Genomic DNA, 12,864 nt, shown 5'->3' on the forward strand with positions numbered 1-12,864 from the left:
GTATACGGATTTTGTACACTGATTTTGTACACTGATTTTGTACACTGATTTTGTACACTCTACTGTATTCTTGCAGTAAAAGAAAAACCTTTCCACCTCTATCTTTTTGTGAAAGCATCAGTCAAATGTTGTCTTTTTAACAGTGCTCCTTAGTTTCTGAAGCCGAAGCAGTGCCTCATTTATATGAGCCAATAACATAGAGAAATGTCAATGAGAAGATAATGAATGAATATTCTACAAGGTATTATTTGATGTAGCGTAGTTGCCTGAAGCTAGGAAAATAATTCAATGTTAGTGATTTAATATATAAATGGACTCAATGACTAACATCTTAGAGACGAATATTCATTAAAGTACAAACATTATGTAAATAATTATATGAGGCTTGTGAATGTTTTTAAATGAGCTTGATATAGTTTCAATGAATATGCATAGCTCACCAATAATTCAACACTTAAAACTTTTTAATACTTAAAACATTTAATAACTACTGATCTTATTCTTAATTTCCTTTGTTCTCACTAAACCCAAATGGAAAGTACATGATCCTTCTCAAATGTTTTCTTACACAGCCAGAACTTCTATGCTTTCCTTTCAGAAGAGATAATACAGAGACAAATACTGTACACACATAGACAAATCCAACAAAACAATGATAAAACACATCCCTTCATCACGGAGTCTCCTTCATTCATGAAGCCCTTTCTTAGACACACCATTAGAAACAGGTGTAGAATAACGTTTTTGGTTGTTACATAAATAGTCCTTGTCCCATCCATTGTCCCATCACACATAGTCTTTTCTCTGGAACCCAGGCCCACCTGGGGCAGAGCCTGGGGCAGAGTATGCCAACTGTGAGGGCTTGTACTTCCTAGGGGGACAGGAGTAGCAGAGGAGGCTTCCCCCGAGGATCATGAGGGCTGAGGCCCCCCAGCCAATGTAGAGCGCTGCCCCTAGCTCTCTGCGCTGTGCATCAGTCAGCAGCGGGTTGTAAAAGTCCCTGATGATAGTGTTGGCCGACCAGGACACTGGGATCAGCTGCATGACTCCTGACACGATGAAGAACACCCCAGAGATTATCATGACTTTAGCTTTGGATGCCTTGTCCTCGATGCAGTTGGTGCACTTGGCGCCGGCGATGGCGATGAGCACAGCCAGGATGGCCAGGAGGATGGAGATGACCGTGAGAGCCCTGGCAGCCTGAAGGTCCCGGGAGAGAGCCAGCATGGAGTCATAGACCTTACACTGCATCTGGCCTGTGCTCTGGACCACACAGGTCATCCACAGACCCTCCCAGATGATCTGAGCCGTGACGATGTTGCTGCCGATGAAGGCCGTTACTCGCCACATGGGCAGGGTGCAGGACACGATGGCAATGATCCATCCTAATACGCATAGAGCGATCCCCACTAACTCCAACCCTGCAGACATGGTGGTAATTCTGTTGTTGCTGGAGCTCCTTCTGTGTTCCGTTCAGTGCTCCGTGTTCCGTCACACCTGAGAGACCTGAGAGGATCTGACAGAGGATCTGTGAGAAAGAAGGAGGCCAGACAGAGCCAGAGACAATAACACCAATTGATTTAGCCTGAGTACCTGTGAGTGTGTGATGTGTGATGTTCTGGTATCCTTTATATCCCAGATCAGCTGAAGGGAGGAGCCCTGGAAGATCCCCCCCAAAAATGCTTATCTGTGACATCACAGTGTGGGATTAAAAGTAAAAAAAACAATAGTGATTTTCAAAACCTGCAAGGAGTTTTCTAGCCAGAGGGAGGGTATTATTTTGCTCCCCACATCACTGCGAATCTCATAGTGTTTGGAAATCACTGTTTTTAAAATGTTTTAACTTTTGATGATGTCATTGGGTAGAACCGATTAACCTTTTAAATAAATGCGCAGTTTTTACATAATGTGCTGGACATAATGAAAATGAGGTTGAAGAGTGGTGGAATTGCCCTTTACTCATTAATAGATTAGCCCTAATCTAGTCTCCTCAGAGCAATCACTCTCTCACAACATTATTTGAAGCAGCTTGTAAAAGAAGAATGCCTGACCTCAGTTCCTTTGCAATAAGCTATCTTGTTCACTCTATTTGATGTGGTCTAACGGCCATGTCTGTCTGTCACTGACTCCAGTGCCCTTGAATTCCTTACAACTGGAGTGTCTAATTATGGGTGGTGGTTTATGCCTAATTATGCCCCAGAAACTGGGATAATAGTCTTTCCCCCCAACATTTCATGACCCAGTGTTGATAACTCACCTCTGACCTCCATCGTGCTATGAAACGGACCCATTGTTCTGGGGGCCATTTTGGAATGGCTGAATAGTGGGGGCTGACAAAGCAAGGCTTCTTGTTATCTAAGGGCCAACAGATGTGAGAGTCAGCCAGGTAGATAGCAGCTATGAAAGACAATCCAACTCAACACATCACTACCATAGATACCCAAGGATCAGTGAAGGAAAATGCCTGTTATATCCTGATCTGGGCAGAATGAATGACACGGAGGCAGTTAGCCTTAGCCTACGTCTTTTTTTGGCAGCAGATTCAAACGTATTTTTTCTTATAAACTGCATAGCTAGTACCACAGGACTTAGTGGCACTTCTCATGTAGCAAAGCATTTACTAATGTTAATTAAATGTACTGTATAAAGTAACTTATTGCAACAATGTATTTTTCTGTCATCGTATTAAAACATTTTACGAAAAAATGCAGGTATTATGAAACAGTTTTTATTGTGAAATTGACACACTTTAAACATCAAAATCATTCATATTTTCACACTTAACGAAAGATGCTAAACTGTCAGAATTTGGCACATTGTTATCCAACATATGCACAAGATAAGCTGTTATTAATTCAGTCTATAGAATATAAAATCTAACAATGCAGATGGTTTTAATGAAACTCCTTTCAAATAGTAAGATTCCAAAACAATATTTACAACACCTATGTATGTTTTAAATAGGCATACAGTCTGAAATCCAAGTACATCAAGTCCAGTTTTATGTTGTTTCTCTTCAACAGAACACCATCAAAAATGATCCACTAAAAAGCAGTATTTTCTTCATGTCAAAACATATAACAAAATAGTTTCAGTAGAAATCACCCCCATTTGATATGTTTTGGAATTCAAAGTTGGTATCAGATGTCCTTCATCGACTGTGGGAAAAACGTGAGCAGAAAGCTGCTGCCAGCTACGCAGGTCAGTTCAAACATAGTCTCTTTTGTCATAGCTGCTGGGGGCCACAGACCTGATTGGGGAGTACACCATCCGTGAGGGTGGCCCTGCATACCTCTTCTCAGGCTGTGGGGGGCAACTACAGCACAGTATCCCCCCCCCCCCCCCCCCCCCCCGCCCCCCCTGATGAGGAGTAATGCGGCTGCTGCCCAGCCCAGGTAGAGAGCCCCTCCAATCTCCCTTTTCTGAGCCTCAGGAGTGATGGGACTATAGAAATCCATGATGATTCTGTTGGCTGACCAGGACACAGGGCTCGGGCTGCCTGCAGGTCGGAGCTGAGGGCTAGCATGGAGTCGTAGACCTTACACTGCATTTGGCCCGTGCTCTGCACCATACAGGTCATCCAGATGCCCTCCCACATGGTCTGAGCTGTGATGATGTTGACCCCGATGAAAGCGGACACCCTCCACATGGGCATGGCGCAGGACACGATGCTTAATATCCAACCCAGGACAGCCAGGATCACTCCCAAGATCTCTAGTCCCAACACAGCCATTTTGTTGTTTTTACCTTTTTTTTACCTTTGTAAGTAAGTCTACATGTGTCTTCATTCTCTTAACTGTCTCAACTTCACACACAAAAGGGTTTCACTGTCTGGGTTCTGCTTTGGAATTCTCACCGTCTGTATACTCAGAGCTATCTTTATAGCACTCCACAAACAGAAGGTAGAGTCTCATGGGCATTGGCCAAGGAGGTTTTCAAACGTTTTTTCTTTTCTTTCTTCTCAACAAACCCCATGTGAACGGCTTGGCTGCACAGATTAATGATTGAATGGTTGGGCCATGGTTGTTCCCCCACTGTTTGGGCTGAGGGGGAAGGTCAATAAATGGCCAAAGTACCAATCCTAAATAGTTAAAGGATAACGAACAGGTTAAGAATAGACAAGTTAATAGGTACACATGGAGGAATTGGGAATAACATTTACAAATGTGTTCATTCAACAAGTGTCTACTAGTGTACAGTTATTTTCAGGTCAAAATAAATATTTAGCTCTCTATGGAGCGTTAACCTCTGTGTCTTACTGCTAACCCTGAGAGAGAGCTGCCTAGGAACATCTGTGGCAGCCTACTGTATACAAGCACTATTGGCTAGTTTCCAACCCAAATACCCTGATGAAGGCATAAGATGAATTGCATTGGTTTTAATAATCAATATATTTTTAAACAAACTTCCATTGACCTATAGAAAAAGTTGCTTAATATTGTTTCATCTGGTTTCCAACCCCAGCAGCAGGGCTCTTTCTTGGATCCGTTTCTTTCAAAATGAACTGACCTGGGTCAGGAGCCAATGAATGCTCTCTCTGCTACCAGATAACATCATTTTTGGAGATGACGTTGCACAATAAATTAATGCAAATCTGCATTTGCTCATTGTTTCCCACTGCCATGATTCAGGAAACAGACAAGCCTGAATTTCATAGTAAATGATATCTTGTTTCTGACTGCCATTGAAGATTGATGACAAAAAGTGAGAATCCGTTATCTTTTGTCTTTGATTGGCTGACAGATTTAGGGATCAAAGTTATAAACGTGTCTATCAGCACAAGAAGTTCCACACACAGGCACTTTACTTGGTTATAGACGAGTACTTATACTCCACAAGTGAACAGATTGACTATCACAATTGGAGGCTATGTTTGTTTGTACGACACTCAAACTTCCCTAGCAAGTACTTTAAGTCTATGCTATAAGAATGTCTTAAAAGTAATTTCCCCTATCTTGTTCTTAGACTAGAATGTAAATAAAGCCATTGTCTTATCTTTAATAAATGGGAGGATTGTGAAAGAAATAGGTTCACCCTATGATTACAGTGTGGGTTACCTACACTCCTCCTTATCAAAATGGCTGCTTTTTGTCGTGCTCAGTTTCACTCTCCCAAATGAAACAAAAGGGTCAATGTTGCTACTCACATTTGCATTGAAATCATAAACCGTATTGTGCAGGGTAGAGGGGCTGAGTTTTCTAGATTTCAGGTGATATGGACCTGCAGTCATTCCTGCCCCATATTTTGGTCTATTTCTTTAGACCCTGTGTCTTCGATGGGATGTCCTGTCCTGTCTCAGTGTTCTGTTGGTAGCCTGACCTTATTAAGCCAGATTTGTCCTTAAACGTAGGCAAGACTACCTCTCCTCACTCACATAACATTCCTGTGGTGACATCCTCTGTGATAAGACCTTACTTTCAGATGGGAATGGCCCTGCTATAAGCCAATTAAGCAAAGAAAAAGAAGTTGCTTGTATACAAACATTAGTTAACGCAATGCATGATTTCCTCACATTATGAAATCAAGGGTGAACTTATCTTAATTTTGTATCACCATGTGCAAGAAAATTCTGAGTGTGCAAAAATGACTTAAGGTTAAATGGAAATGTTATTATTTATTTTTTTAAACTAAATTCAAATTTTCATGATCTACATCGTCATCACTGAGTAACATTCATGTGAAATTTAGTACAAAAACTATTTCCGAACAGCAAAACATGAATAAGATATTTCTCTAATCCTACCATCTACATTTACTTGAATCGTCTATAAATGCATGTCTCCAACTCTACAGAAATCATATATGTAAAACACAATCTAGCATTAATCGCCAATCGTTCATACTGCATTTATTCTTCGCTAACCCAGTCAGGAAAGGGGGGGGGCGCTAACACTAGTTATCCCCTTAGTCCCATCAGTCTCAAGGGGCTGTCTCTATACTAAAGCCATTGAACACACTCTCTCACACATAGTCCCTCCTCACATATCCATTGACAGACATGGGGTATTTGACCGCAGAGTAGTTCATCACCCTGTTGGGTCCAGACCCAGCCCCGCTAACACCCTGGGGTGCTTTCAGGGGACAGGAGCAGCAGAGCAGAGCTCCCCCTAGGAGAAGCAGACAGGAGGCAGCCCATCCAAAATACAGTGAGTTCCCAAACTCCCTCTTCCCTGTCTCCTCCATCATTGGGTCATAGAAATCCAAGACGATGGTGTTAGCCGTCCACGATACGGCCGTCAGCAGCAACAGCCCCGCCACGATGAAGGTCACTCCGGCCCCCAGCACCATGCGAGGCTTGCTGCCTGTGTCTGAGCTGCAGTTGGTGCACTTGGCCCCGGCTACAGACAGGCCGATGCCCATGATGCACAGCACCATAGAGACGATGACCAGGGCACGGGCCGCCTGTAGGTCCACAGGGAGTCCAAGCATGGAGTCGTGGACTTTGCAGTGCATCTGGCCCGTGCTCTGGACAGAACAGTTCATCCACAGGCTCTCCCAGATCACTTGAGAGATGACGATGTTCTGGCCAATGTAGGCAGCTACTCTCCACATTGGCAGGCCACAAGCCACCATGACCCCTAGCCAGCCTGACACACAAAGGATCATACCCAGGATCTCCAGGCCGGCCGAGGCCATCTCTGGAACTAGTCTCTCCCTGTCCCTAGGTGCTCTGGTGCTGGTCTGTGGCTGTCGTCTCTCTTTGTCCTTGGTGCTTTGATCTGGGGCAGTGGTCTGTCCCTGATTCTGGGCTGTCGTAGTCTCCCCTTGTCCCCTGGTGCTGGGCTGTTGTCTCTCTGGGTCCCTTGGTTCTCTGGGCTGGTGTTGGGCTGCAGCAGTCACTCCCTATCCCTAGGTCTCTCAGGTCTGGTCTGGATAGAAGGTGCTCTGTGTCTCAGAGCACAGCCCTCTAAAGACGATATCAGGTCTCCTTGGCTCAGAATGCCCTGGATAATACTTTAGTCCGTTATCGAGAGAGGGGGAAAGAGAAGAAGAGTGGGATAAACCGATTATTCCTTTCTTTATACTGTTAAGAAGACTGTAAGGTGGAGTCAGTTTACATTCAAATAACACCAAACGCTGAATCACCGTCTCTGCAAACGAGAGAAAATTACAGGCTTTGTTCAGTTAGTTAGACAGACACATTATACCTCTTGGGAAAAACTGCTCTGTTCAGAACAGGCCTGGCGCTGAACATGTGTCTCTGAACATGTGCATGTTTTGTTCAATAAAGTTTGTCTTAAACCATAAAAAAAACATGTGACCTGAACAGGAAAAACTCTAGTAGCCCTATCATCGTTTGCCCTTGTTTGTTAGCGTGCTCACTCAAGTTGTAATGAATGTCCTCTGGATGTAAATAAAATGATAAAGGGTGGCTCTGTACACTTCACTTATCAGACAAACAACTGTCCTTTCCTGGTAGGGTTGTTAGGGTTGGCTGGGCAGCTCTATGTGATCTATAGCCCATTATAGGCCCTTGTCTCACTAACAGGGGTCATCATTGGGGTCATAGGTCAAAACAGGAGTCATTGCTTTCTCATACCACCCACCTGATAGTGAAATCAACACCCAAGAACACGTACCATCTCACTTGGATGATCTCCACTACAGGTTGTTGGAAGGCTAGAACATTATCATCACTGAATCATCACCGAATTACCAAATACCTTATGAACTCTCTGTTTTTTGTGAGATGCAGAATGTCCTATTCAGATCAGAACGGGGAGGTTGCAGCCAGAGTTGTTTATGGGTGTGTATAATGTTTTTACAGCCAGAGGGAGCAACGTGAAGTACTGGTACAGTTAAACTGTACTGAACATTATCATCCCGTGAGTGTCTTACTGAATAGCTGTCTGTCGGTCGAAATGGTCCAAAGAGGATCTGGTTTACACCGGATCTCAGGTTGACCCTATTGCAGTTTTGCCTCCAGCACATTGTATAAAGCTCATTAAATGTGGTGTTAAATGCAAACTACAAAAATAACTTAAAAAGTGTCAACTAAACATTCAAAGATCTCAGTGGTTACTTCCTAATACGAAGGGGAACTGAGGGGTAAAAAGAGACAATTGATCTCTGTTTACTGAAGACTTCAGTGCTGTGTGAGAATAAGCCTCAATAACACAAGCCTTGTCATGAAAACTGAAGCTACGATTAAGTTCAACATAATTATGTTGTATATATTAGCTCCTGTTACTGTAGTTACTATAATATTCGCAAACAAAATGTGTGAGCAGCTTTGTGACTCAAAATGAATCAGAAATGCATAGTTTCGTTGTTGCAAAATGCCTATTTTCATAACAATTGGCAACAGCCTTGTACCAGTCTGTGGTAGCGTTAGGGAGACTGGCTATAATCCTAGACCCATATTACAATACAAAAAAACGTGTCCAGGAACACCTAGAGAAGGCTCCCCACAGACAGTACACCTCCTGGAAACTGGTCTAACCTGCTCCCGTTCCCATGGCAGGTGAACAACTGGGAAGGTGTTTGTGCTTGTTCCCTTTCCAGGGAGAACTCTTACCAAACACCTGCTTCAAACCTGATGACTCCCTAAATTATACCAATAGTAAACATTTCATTTCCACAGAAATAAATGTGTTGGTTAGTCACACCTAAATGGTCAGAAAATAACTTGTATCCTAGAGTACCGGATCTCAAACAACTGCATAGTCATAGTCAACAGCTAACTTCCTCCACCACATGGTGTCTCCTTCAGTTGCAGTCTGTTAGGGTAGGTTGCACCAACATGGATTAACTCCGAAACTGGGTTAAATCAAGGTTTATCTATGAATCTTGTTGCACCAAATGTTTAACCTAGTTTTAAATTAATCCTAGTTAAACCTAAGTGTGGGTTGCACCAACATGGATTAACTCCGAAACTGGGTTAAATCAAGGTTTATCTATGAATCTTGTAGCACCAAATTTTTAACCTAGTTTTAAATTAATCCTAGTTAAATCTAAGTGTGGTTTGCACCAACATGGTTAAATTAATCTAGGATTAGAGCTGATCTAGATTTTGTAAATCTAGTTCTATAATTAATTGGAGATGTATTGCACCACTTCATTTTAAATCTGGATCAGTAAAACTATGATTAACGTTTTTAAACTATGATTAGTGACATGGTACACCAATATGAGAGGTATTTCGTGAGTTGAAACGAAGTAGCTGGCCTACTTGACAAATGAGGCCACAAAGTTGATGTTCAGCCGTGTTCCCATCACTCCCATGCTTAATGGTTGTGTAACGATCATTGTATGAAGGAGTGGACCAAAACGCAGCGTGGTAAGTGTTCATGGTAAATTTAATACTCAAAACACTCAAACAAAATAACAGCGAGGGAAGCCCGAATCAGTCCTGTCAGGTGCAGACACTAAACAGAAAACAACTACCCACAAAACCCAAACGAAAAAGGACAACTCATATATGATCCCCAATCAGAGACAATGATAGACAGCTGCTTGGGAACTACACCAACATAGAAATAAAGAAACTAGAATGCCCACCCTAGTCACACCCTGGCCTAACCAAAATAGAGAATAAAAACCTCTCTATGGCCAGGGCGTGACAGGTTGGCCCAGCCTTTCTTTCCAGTTGCATTACAGAGTCCTTGGAGAAGCGGTAACTCCTTGAAAACTGATCACTATCATAAAACTCAATAGGATTCAACCTGTCTCTTATTATTCTCAGAAACTCTGTCATTTTGGTCTCTGCACAGTAGATATTCTGCCATTGTATCAGTAAAGCAAACTCAAGTGGCAGTTTAGAATTAAATTCCAATCTAAATGTATCTTCATTTTTTTTTTATTGAGCAACAGGCTTAAAAGTAATCTTGGTTTAAAGTGAAAACTAAACTTAGATTAGAGGAAGGATTTAATTTAACTAGGATTCATTTAGAACTAGGTCAAAAATTTGGTGCAACAAGATTCATAGATAAACCTTGATTTAACCCAGTTTAGGAGTTAATCCATGTTGGTGCAACCCACACTTAGGTTTAACTAGGATTAATTTAAAACTAGGTTAAACATTTGGTGCAACACGATTCATAGATAAACCTTGATTTAACCCAGTTTCGGAGTTAATCCATGTTGGTGCAACCTACCCTAACAGACTGCAACTGAAGGAGACACCATGTGGTGGAGGAAGTTAGCTGTTGACTATGACTATGCAGTTGTTTGAGATCCGGTACTCTAGGATACAAGTTATTTTCTGACCATTTAGGTGTGACTAACCAACACATTTATTTCTGTGGAAATGAAATGTTTACTATTGGTATAATTTAGGGAGTCATCAGGTTTGAAGCAGGTGTTTGGTAAGAGTTCTCCCTGGAAAGGGAACAAGCACAAACACCTTCCCAGTTGTTCACCTGCCATGGGAACGGGAGCAGGTTAGATCAGTTTCCAGGGTAACAGGTGCCTGGCTAGCTCGTCACTACCTCCTGCCCATGTATAGATACACTACACTATACACAGCAGGCAGCTGCCTGCCTTACATTAATAACTAACAATTATAAACTGGATGGTTCGAGCCCTGAATGCTGATTGGCTGACAGCCGTGGTATATCAGACTGTATAACATGTGTATGACAAAACATGTATTTTTACTGTTCTAATTACGTTGGTGACCAATAAGGCACCTAGGGGGTTTGTGATATATGGCCAATATACCACAGCTAAGGGCTGTGTCCAGGCACACACTAAGTAGAGACTCGCCTTCTGGGAACAGGTAGGACTACCTACCTAACTACGAGCGGGAGGAAGGGAGAGTGGAAGGTACACTGTTAGAAAACAGGGTTCCAAAAGGGTTCTCTGGCTGTCCCTATAGGATAATTCTTGTTGGTTCCAGGTAGAACTCTTTTGGGTTCCAAGTAGAGCCCTCTGTGGAAAGGGTTCTTCAAAGGGTTCTCCTATGGGGACAGCTGAAGAGTGTCGGGAGTGTAGGAAGGGAAGGGAAATTCTTCAATTTTAAACTTTATTTGGTGACTCTTTTTCTTCTAGTATCTGAAATAATGAAACAACCAAAAGTAAACAGAGAGAGAACTTTGGGAGAATTGTATTTCTCTGACGTTCCTGTATTCTAGTACATTCACAGTTAAGGTAAGGTTCCAGAAAATAAATAACAGAAAATCCCTGGAGGCGGAATTCCTCTCTCTCCCTGTCACTCCCTACCTATTGCACAATCCAGGCTGTAACTGTTGGTGTCTCTGGTGCCACACTACGGCACATCTCTCAGCATTAAAAAAAAAAAATGAAAAAAGTGATCATTGCCTCTAAATTGATCCCTTATTAAAAAATATGAAATTACAGGGGGATACATTCAGCATGTGAGTTTAAAGGAACTTGTGAGTTGACTGTGTCTGGAGGACAGTCACCTAAATCTTCAGAGAATGGTAAAGATTCTCATGATAAGAAATAAGGTATTATATCAACTCTTATTACACCTGAATCCCCTTTGATTTAATTTACATGTCATGATGCATGTGATGCTCTGTCAATCCAGAACCACATGAGTCATTGAATGTCCCGTGCTTCTAATGGTTTCTAGGTAACGTGAGATCTTTGTTGCATGCTTGGTTAATCCACTGAAACTGTGACTCCGTCCCCTTGAGCATGACTCTTGGGCACGGAATAATACATCATAGATAACACACAACAACCTACCCCTAACTCCTGCCCAACCACCCACACAGATACACACACAGATATCCGTATTTGTAGGAGAAAATCACACATCCCAGTTTTATCAACCATTATACTGATACCAAATTCTCCCATAGTAGCATCAGGGGGGTGCAACATGCCTTCTAACCTTTAGTTCACACCCACAACAATAACAATATCTAAACATTGTACTTGTGAGCCTCTATATAAGCTAATTCACACTTTTAAGAATTATAAAATGTGTGGTTGGGTGATACCACCTAGTATTATATAAAATAAGCCTTGATCTCTGAATCACTCATTCAAAAATGTACAGTAACGATGTTTGACTATCCAACCCCAGGAGTTATAGTTCTATGAGCACTACACTTAGGTTGTGTTTACACAGGCAGCCGAAGTCTGATCTTTTTATAATTGGTCTTTTGACCAATCAGATCAGTTCTGAAAAATATCTGATGTGAAAAGATCTGATGTGATTGGTCAAAATACCAATTTGTGGGAAAAAATATCAGAATTGGGCTGCCTGTGTAAACAGCCATAGTGACCCAGCCAGTTTACTCGGTTGTACTTTTATAATCCAAAGCCAGCATCCGTTAGAGTGTGTGAGGCCCAGGTATGAGGCCCCGGCCTGCCCTCTGTTCCTGTTGACACTTGTCATGTATTACCCCCCCCTCCCACCAAGACTTACGCACAGGTGGATTGAACTACCTGTAATGTGAAATAACTTAGCTTTAGTGCCAAACTGTTTCATTCACAGTGGCAATTTTCTACTTAATCTGCAACATCACTGTAAAATCAGCTGGAATTTAGCTCAAAAACTATTTTCACATGCCAAAATGAGTTTAATTTCGAGCACATTTTCGGCACTTTCTGTGGTGTGAAAGGTATTAAAGGTACAGGTTAGACCAGGGCTGTTAAATTCCGGTTCTGGGGGGCCGAAATAGTTCTGTTTTGGTAGTTAATTGCTCTCACCTGGTGTCCCAGGTCTTAACTAGTCTCTTATTAGAAGGAGAGGATGAAACCAGAAGTGTTTTGGCCATCCAGGACCGACATTGAACAACCCTGGTTTAGACAAGAGTAGTAGTTGTTTTTGTGTCTTTGTGACCAACGTCATGTGATCCTGGGAGTAGTGTGTGCGCATTATTTGAACTGCATGTGTCTCAACAAGCCTTTATTTGTCACACCCAGAACAACAATAACAATGTCTGG

General features: G+C 42.2%; 1 protein-coding gene and 1 pseudogene across 1 annotated transcript; both read right to left on the reverse strand.

Moving 5' to 3' along the window:
• On the reverse strand, positions 1-6,636 carry LOC139382512 (claudin-4-like). The gene is made up of 2 exons (XM_071126605.1): positions 6,161-6,636; positions 1-1,441 (listed from the first exon to the last, which is right to left on the reverse strand). The coding sequence occupies exons 1-2, from the start codon at positions 6,634-6,636 to the stop codon at positions 787-789; spliced, it is 1,131 nt and encodes a 376-aa protein (XP_070982706.1). The 3' UTR covers positions 1-786.
• Positions 2,448-3,941, reverse strand: LOC139382514 (claudin-3-like; annotated as a pseudogene).
• Positions 6,637-12,864: the final 6,228 nt, after the last annotated feature.

The sequence above is a fragment of the Oncorhynchus clarkii genome, chromosome 24 (assembly GCF_045791955.1).
Source record: "Oncorhynchus clarkii lewisi isolate Uvic-CL-2024 chromosome 24, UVic_Ocla_1.0, whole genome shotgun sequence".
Lineage (NCBI taxonomy): Eukaryota > Metazoa > Chordata > Actinopteri > Salmoniformes > Salmonidae > Oncorhynchus > Oncorhynchus clarkii.